This window comes from Nannospalax galili, unplaced genomic scaffold (genome assembly GCF_000622305.1).
Source record: "Nannospalax galili isolate Female #2095 unplaced genomic scaffold, S.galili_v1.0 scaffold135, whole genome shotgun sequence".
Lineage (NCBI taxonomy): Eukaryota > Metazoa > Chordata > Mammalia > Rodentia > Spalacidae > Nannospalax > Nannospalax galili.
The window spans coordinates 6,392,863-6,402,078 of NW_008338998.1; the positions used below are offsets into that span (position 1 = coordinate 6,392,863).

Consider the following 9,216-nt stretch of genomic DNA (forward strand, 5'->3'; position numbering starts at 1 on the left):
TATACATATATATACATATAATTTTGTTTTGGTCTTTTTGAGACAGGGTCTCCCTATAGCCCCAGCTGTCCTGGAACTCACTATGTAGACCATGTATAGAGCAGTCTGCCTCTGCATATGCCTCCCAAGTCCTGGGACTAAAGGCATGCACCACCACGCCCGGCTTGCTCTACAGTATTCCTTAATTCATTCATAAAAATCTCATTAACTCCAGTTCCAGGGGATTCTACACCCTTTTCTGGCTTCTGGACACACATACCTGCAAGCAAAATACTCAATACACATAAAATGAAAATAAATAAACCAAAAAAGAAATAAAAAAAAAAAAAAAAAATTTAATCCCAGTGCTCAGGAGGCCAGTCTAGTCTGTGAGTTCCAGGCCAGCTGGAGCTACAGGGAGACCCTGTTTAAAAAAAAAAAAAAAAAAAAAAAAAAGTTTAGCTGGGCACAGTGGTGCCCACCTTTAAATTCTAGCACTCAGGAGGCCAGCCTGGTCTGTATATAGCAAGTTCTAGACCATCTGGGGCTACACAACAACAACAACAAAAAGAAAATAAAAGAAAAGAAAACTTTTATTAACAAAGCCGGGAAGCCAGATTGTACTGCTCCTACCTGTGTCTGAAGTCTCAGACACTTGGGAGGCTGAGGCAGGAGGATTACTGAGCTCAGGAGTCTGAGGCCAGCCTGGGCAACAGCAAGACCCAGACTCTACAAAAGCAAAGAAAATGTCATGAAATAAACATTCACCTGAAATACTTTCCCTGAATTCTGTAAGTATACCCTTGAGGCCACCCCTCTAGCTAGAAAGATATCCTTTTCATTTCCCAACCATAGCAAATCCAGGCCAGTCGTGACTACAGGGAGACCCTGTCTCAAAAAGCCAGGCGTGGTGGCGCATGCCTTTAGTCCTAGCACTCAGGAGGCAGAGGCAGACGGATGTGTGAGTTCAAGGCCAGCCTGGTCTACATAGTGAGGCATAGTGAGTTCCAGGCCAGCTGGGGCTATAGGGAGACCCTGACTCAAAAAGACCCCCCCCAAAAGTATATAACCCCAGAACAGAGCATAATAAAATCTAAAAACATAAGCTCTTCTAATTAACAGCAATCACCAAGCTAAAAATTTAGCATAACATGCCGGGTGTGGTGGTACACCCCTGTAGTTCCAGCACTCGGGAGGCAGACACAGGCGGATCTCTGTGAGTTCAAGGCCAGCCTGAACTACATAGTGAGTTCCAGGACAGCTGGGGCTACAGGGAGACCCTGTCTCAAAAAGACAAAAAAATAAAAAAATAAAAAATTAGCATAACAAATTATTTCTAATTTAATTCATATATCTCCAATTTTTCTTTTCAGTTGTGGATCAATTATGATGAGTAAGGGGCTGGAGAGATGGCTCAGAGATTAAGAGCACGTGCTGCTCTTCTAGAAGACCCATATTCTGTTCCCAGCACCTACGTATCGGATCACAATCATCCAAAACTCCAGTTCCTGGGCATCCAATGCCCACTTCTGGACTCTGAAGGCACCAGGCACACACGTAGTGCACATACATAGATTCAGGCAAAACACTCATCCACATAACATAAAAATAAATCTTAAAAAATTCTGAATAAAGGCCGGCTTGGTGGTGCATGTCTTTAATCCTAGCACTTGTGAGGCAGGAGAAATCGGATCTCTGTGAATTTGAGGCCAGCCTGGTCTACATAGTGAGTTCCACACCAGATGGGGCAACAGGGAGACCCTGTCTCAAAAAGACCTAAATAAATAAATAAATAAATATCTGGGTAAAATGTTAGTAAACACAAGTAGTTTGAAGAACACTTTAATAGCTGTCACACACTGGTCCACGTAATGACAATGTACAAAACCAAAGAAGCAGATGGTTTACTGCAAATCTACAAGACTTCAGCAATAAAAATTTGTACACGTTTTGGAAAACTGTTCATTTTAGACTAGGAGTAGGGAAGAACCACTTTCTAAACTGCCAAAAGTAAATAACTTTAAAAACCAATTTATAATAAAGAAGTTAATTGCACCTGAGATCCCCTCCTAATACTATCATAAACAATTTCCGTAAAGCTGGAGTGTTTATGTTTCAGGAACATTCTAACACTAGCCACCATGGACATCAGGTGGTTTCTTTGTGGCTTACCGATGACACAGCTTTCTTGACAGCTCACAACTAATTAGGAACACAACTGTCGGCCTAGTGGCCCGTCCCTTCCTTCCCTGCATATGAGGAATTTCAAAGGTGTCCAGGCACCCCGAAGGGGCCTCAGGGGAACCAAGAGGGGTTTCAGCCTGAGTGTCTTGGGGTCTGGCAGAGCCAGGGCCTGCAGGGCGCGTCCCCTCGCGGGATTCAGCGCTTGGGGACAGGGCCTGGACGGCGCTTCCCTCACGGATACGGAGGGGTCAGGCCCACCCCACCCGTCTGTTTGTCCCTGAAGAAGCTGGGCACCCCGGGTCTGCACACGGGCAGAGCGGGCCGACCGAGCCCAGTAGGCCCTGTGCGGAGCTGGGGGTGGGGCAGACTCGGCGACAGGGTCTCAGGTTGTCAGTTGAGAGACACCCACGGCTCCTCCAGCCAGGCCCATTCGACGCTAACGACGGATCCGAGAAAGACAAGGCCAAAAGCACTATCCCCGCCACTCCTCAGGCCCTCGCCCCTTTCACCTGCCACAAACACTACGAAGACCGCGCCGCTCCTCTTAGCCGACGCGATGGCGGCCGGAATGGCGCCCTGGAACCACAGCATCGTTCCCCTCAGGCCCAGGCGCTCGCTCGGTGAGTCGTCGTTGCCGGTGTCCCGGAGCCAGCCCGGCCCTCCCCTGTCCTCTGGGCGCACGGCCCCTACAACCCTCGCCTGGTCCGGCCCCTCGCCTCAGGCTCCAGCTCCACGCAGGCGCCGTACGCCCAACAGCAACCCCCGCGCTACCCGCGCAGGCAGAAAAGCACGCCCCCTTGTCACGTGACATCTCACGCCGGCGGCGGCTGCGCGCGCGCCGGCGCCTGGTCCCCGAAGCAAGTCGGTGCGTGCGTGCTCCCGCGAAGCCGCCAGAGTCCAGGAAGTGGAAGCACCGGGTATGACTAACTTCTAGTGCACGTCGGCGTCGCCCACAGAGGTTTCATGGGAAGTGTAGTCATCCGAGGTTTGTTTGTTTCCAAGTTGTGGAAATGTTAACTTGGTTTCTGAGGCACAATGAAACGGGGTAGTCATGAACACCATAACACAATCCATAAATATAAACGCTAGAAAAATTCTTTCGCTTTCTGACTTGTGGAAGCAATTTATTTAAAGTGAGTTTTATAAGGGAGTTTGTTCCAAGCCTTTGGTTTCCATGGAATTTAGGATGACCTTGTGAGAAAGATAGTATAGAGTCACAACAGCCATTTTCTGAAGTACTACATAAGCTTCCTTGCCCGAGGGGGAAGTATTGGTAGAATGCTGGCCTTCAGGGATATCCAGGGAATTGACTAGACCTTGTTTTAAAACCCCCAAACATTGTGCTATTGCAACAATTACTTCTTGTTTGTGTCAGTGTGTGTTTTGGTTTTTTGATTTTGGTTTTTATGAGACAGGGTCTCAACTATGTATCCGTGGGTGGCCTGGAACTCACTCTTTAGACCAAGCTGGTCTTCAACTGACCATCCGTGATAATCTTCATTATCAATCTGCCTTGATTTGGGTTCACCTAGGAAATAAACCCTTGGACCTAGCTTTGAGGTAATTTCCAGAAAAGTTTAACAGAGGAGGGAAAAGCCTCCTTGAATGTGACACCATCCCTACAAGCTAGGAATCCAGGTTGAAAAGGGGAAAAAAGAGTGTCAGTGTACCCTACTCTCTGCTTCCTGGTCTGCCCAGAGGTAAGAAGTCTTGGCTTCAAGGTCCTGCCACCATGAACTCTTATCATGTCTTCCCTACCATTCTGAACTGTATCCTCTTAAACTGTAAGCCAAAAGAAGTCTTGCTTAAATTGCTTTCATTCACGTTACAGCAAGAAGAAAAGTAATGCATCATTATTACTACTGCTGAGGTTACAGGCCTTTGCTATTATTGTCCCAAGTCTATGGCCACTTTCTAAACAACAGTTATTTTCCAACTACTGTCTCCATGGTAATACCAAAGATGAAAACAATGATTTCCTTCCCACTGTGATCAGAGACTATCCTATAATCAAGATCTGGCAGTTTGTGTTTGGTGGGCATTGAAATGAAAATTGATCCATATTTAATACTTTCATGAAATCATGTGGTTTTTAACTATTTATGATCTGAAGATTTATGTGGATCATTTAAAGTTACATATTGTGCTGGATAGCTTTAGTTGTCAACTTGACACACCTGGGTTGAGGGAACCTTAACTGGGTAATTTCCTCCATTAAATTGGCCTGTGGCCATGTCTATGAGTTATTTCCTTAATTTTTGAGAGATGTGGGAGGACCCAATCCACTGTGGGCGGTGCCACCCCTGGGCAGGTTGTTTTGTATTGTATAAGAAAACAGGCTGAGGGTCTAGAGAGATGGCTCAGCGGTTAAGAACACTGACTGTTCTTGTAGAAGACTGGGGTTTGAATCCCAGCACCCACATGGCAGCGAACAACAGTCGGTAACTCCAGTTCCAGGGGATCCGACAGCCTCTTCTGTACTCCGCGGGCATTGCACAACACGGGTGCACTTACCTACATGCAAGCAATACATGGATACACGTAAAATAAATAAAATATTAAAAAAAGAAAACAGGCTGAGCATGGGCCAGGAGAGCAAGTCAGTAAGTAGCAGTCCTTCAAGGTCTGTGCTTCAGCTCCTGCCTACAGGTTCCTGGCCTGAGTTCCTACCTTGGGCTCCCTCCGTTTAACTGTGACCCAGGAGATGTGAGCCAAATAAAAAATCTTTCCTCCCTAAGTTGCTATTGGTTAGAATGTTTTGTCATAGCAATTGAAGGTAATCTAAGACACATGAAATTATATTACATGTTCTACATCAAATTTCTTTGTGCATCTGACCATCTTTGAGGGATTAAAGAGGTGATACAAAAATACTCCTTTTCTGCCAGGCGTGGTGGGTGCACACCTTTAATTCCAGCACTCGGGAGGCAGAGGCAGGCAGATCTCTGTGAGTTCAAGGCAAGCCTGGTCTACATAGTTCCAGGCCTGCTGGAGTTACAGGGAGACCCTATCTCAAAAAGACCAAAAAAAAAAAAAAAAAAAAAAAAAAAAAAAAAAAAAAAAACAAACCACCCCAAAACATACTCCTTTTCTACAATATTTTACCTAAAAATAGCTAGCAGGTTACAATGTAGTTTTTGTATTTTTTTCTAGTGATTTATTATAGGACACCATTCCTCAGAATTAGAGTTCATCTTTCATTATAATTTTAAGTGGACTTTGTCTATCTCTCCCCCCTGCCCCCGTCATATCCAGGCTTTTATGTGTACTAGAAAGCACTGTGCTACTGAATTGTAAACCCCAGCCATGTGGACTTATTAAAAATTAAATCAAGGGGCTAGAGAGATGGCTCAGCAGTTAAGAGCACGGGCTGCTCTTGAAGACCCAAATTCAAATTCCAGCACCCATATGGCAGCTAACAACAGTTTGTAACTCCAGTTACAGGGATCTGATGTTCTCTTCTGATTCCCCCGGGCATTACACCACATGGGTGCACTTACATACATGCAGGCATATCACTCATACACATAGAATTAAAATAAACATATAAGTAATCAAAAATCTAATTGCTGGGAGTGATGGCTCATGCCTTTAATCCCAGCACTGGGGAGGCAGTGGCAGGCAGATCTCTGTGAGATGGAGTCCCGCCTGCTCTACATAGCGAGTTCTGGTCAGCTATGGCTACAGGGAGACCCTTTCTCAACAATAAAAAAAAAAAAAAAATTCAACCAACCTGCTGTAAGATAGGATTTTGAATGTTTTTACAATAAAGAAATGGTAAATGAGAGTTTGGCATGGAGGTGCACACCTTTAATCCCAGCACTTGGGAGGTGGTGGCAGGCGGATCTCTATGAGATCCAGGCCAGCCTGGTCTGTATGGTGACTGACTTCCAGGCCAGCTGGGCTACAGGGAGACCTGTCTCAAAAAGACTGCTTCCCCCTCCCACCAGAAAATAAAGAAATGGTATGAGATAGATATGTTTTGACAGCTTTAAACATTCTACAATGTGTACATGTATTGAAGCAACACATATATATACACACATATAATTTTTATGCTTTTATGTATCAATGAAATCAAATTTAAGGTGCAGAGGTTCTAACTCCGTAGTAGATTACTTGCCTAAGCATGCTTGAGTTCTGGGTTACTTCATAGACCAGGGTGTGTGGAGTGGCACATACCTGCAATGCTAGCACTTGGGAGGTAGAGGCAGGAAGATTAGAAAATTTGCTACATAGTGAGTTCAAGAGCAGTGTGGCATACATGAAAGAGACCCTGTCTCAAAATAATAAATTGGGCCAGGCGTGGTGGTGCACGCCTTTAATCCCAGCACTTGGGAGGCAGAGGCAGGCGGATCGCTGTGAGTTCAAGGCCAGCCTGGTCTACATAGTTCCAGGTCAGCTGAGGCTACAGGGAGACCCTGTCTCAAAAAGAACCCCCCCCTAAAAAAAATTTGAGAGGGGTCTTGTAAGTATGCATGTTTATCTTTGTATAAAAATCATGTAAAGAAAAATATTTTCTGTTCTTTTTTCTTGAATGACACAGAGGTATAAGGAAAGTTGTCTATACAGAATAAAATCAACTTGTCTATAGGCCAATTAGAAAATAATTTGCTTACTATATAAGGTTTGTAGTAAATATGAAGCAAAAATGGAAGAAAGAACATTTTACCATGTTCCTGGCTTCACTTAAGAATCAAAATTTTTTTCTTTTGTGAACTAGGCTGGATTCAGACAAATCCAGGTGAATAAGATAAATAAAAAGTGGCAATCAATACATTAGCAAGATGAGGCAATAACAAGTAGACTCACAAAGTCTGAACACAGCCAGCCCAGTTAATGAATACCACCACGTATGAGTTGAGTAATCTTGGACAAGTTTCTTCACCTCTCTGACAGTTCTTTTGCTTACTAGCCAATTGGTGTCATGACAGAACCAGCCTTTTAGGCTAAGTGATCACAGTGAGACCCTTGTTAAATACTTAGCAAGTACTTGATAATTAAGTGCTTTACAGATGTTAGCTATTATTTCTGAATGTCTGCCCAAATCATGCTTAAGACAACTATACATGTGCGTTCCAAAATTCAAAGCATTTATTTTGCCAGATCATTTCTACACTTAATCACTGAACAAGTCATTTGTTGAGAAAGGCACTACTGATATGAGGGAGGCATTAGTAAATAAAAACATAGACAGTCTCTTTGTGGTGAAGATTAGTTTGATGGGTAGCAAAACATTAAGCAACTAATTGGCCAATTACTCTTGTAATTGCCACTGTAATAAATGCTTAGATGAGGAAGTCCAGGATAGTATTAGAGTTTACAAGGGGCAGACATGGCCTCAGGTGAACGACTGAAATAGGAACCTCTGGAGGAGAAACAAACCACCTACAGGAACTTGTGTTTGAGCTGACATGGGTATGAGTTAAAGGGTTGGAGAGAATGCTTAGTTGTTAGGAACAAGTACTGCTCTTGTTCTGCAGAGGACCTGAGTTCAGTTCTCAACACCCATGACAGGTGACTCACAACCACCTGTAACTCTGTCTGTGGCAGAGACCCCACAGAACAAAGGGAAGGCAATGCAGCATGGCCTGTGCCTGAGTGCATGTACACAGATTTGCCCATCATGACCCAGTAGCATAGAACACCCAATCAGACTATGTGTTGCCATAGATGAAAGACAAACTGAATTGTAAAGGAGAACTAATTCGGTATAAAAGGTTGGGCTTTTGCTTTGTTCAGGGCTGACTTGAGTACAAACTCACAGAGTCAGGTACTAACAGGAATAGACTGCCTTCTGGAAAGAAATGCCTTAGTGTCTCATCTCTTAGCACATAGCACTTGTAACACTCTCTAGCTCCAGGGGACCCAGGGATTTCTTCTGGCCACTGAGGGCACCTGCATGCATGTGCACATAACACACAGACACACACATCACATCACATATACATAATTAAGAAAAAGAAATCTTTTTTTTTTTTCTTTTTGTGAAAGAGTCTCCCTGTAGTCCCAGATGGCCTGGAACTCGCTATGTAGACCAAGCTAGTCTCAAACTCAGAGAGATCCACCTGACTCTGCTCTTGAGTGCTGGGATTAAAGGCATGTGTCACCACACCTGGCATTCAGTCTTTTTTTAAAGTATGAGTTAAGGGCTGGCAAGATGGCTCAGTGGTTAAGAGCACTTCCGTTCTTCCAGAGGACCCAGGTTTGGTTCCTAGCACCCACATGGTGGCTACCTTCAGTTCCAGGGGTAATCCCACATCTTCTGGCCTCTAAGGGCACAAGGCACACATGTGGTGGGTGCTGTTACATACATGCATGCAAAACATTTATACACATAAAATTAAATCTTTTTTTTAAAAGTATGAATTAAGTTAACCAGGGGAAGGTCATTTGAGGATGTTCCAGGCTGAAGGTAAATGTGGTAACAATCCTTAAACTTTAGAGGCTAACTACACCAAAAGTTCATTTTGTGTTCTGTGAAGTAGGGCACTTTCTTGACCATAGCTACACCATGTTAAAGTTTAGGCTGACTCTAGTCTCTGAAATTATCAGGCAGTTGGCCCAGGATATGGGAACACACACAAGCTGCACCTGGTCATCTTGGGAACAGGTCAGAGTGTCCTAGAGTGCTCCTGCTAACTGCTGATTTATGGCTTCTGTAGGTTATGCTTGGCTTGCCTTCTGCAAAATAGTAATTGTTGCTTAAGAGAATAGAAATTATTTAGGGGACTCTCCACCTGTATGCTTGGGAACCTAAACTTCTCATTCCTGGTTATAGTTTCTCTGTACAAAAAGTATCCCACAACATTTAGAGGTTCCTAAGATACAATTGCTATACAACAAACTCCCCCTAGAGGGAACTTTGTGACTGGTAAAGACAAAATAGAATCAGTAAGATTGATGTCAGTTTATGAAAGAGAAGGAAGCTAGTTCTGTGCAGGTGGGGGTTTGGATGGAAAATTGTATTTTCTTTTGTATTTTCTTGATAATGTTTGCTCAAGCTTAATGCTCAATGATTAGCTTCTGTATTCTGCTTGCTTGCCTAGCAAC

At 44.0% G+C, this 9,216-nt stretch overlaps 1 protein-coding gene across 1 annotated transcript in view; it reads right to left on the minus strand.

Annotated features, from left to right (window-relative positions):
• Positions 1-2,952, minus strand: part of Ubxn4 (UBX domain protein 4) — a 31,444-nt gene extending 28,492 nt beyond the window's left edge. Inside the window, exon 1 of the mRNA XM_029563819.1 lies at positions 2,673-2,952. Coding sequence (XP_029419679.1) covers positions 2,673-2,754 — 82 coding nt within the window. The 5' untranslated portion in view covers positions 2,755-2,952. The remainder of the gene's footprint in view (positions 1-2,672) is intronic.
• Between the last annotated feature and the right edge of the window lie 6,264 nt (positions 2,953-9,216).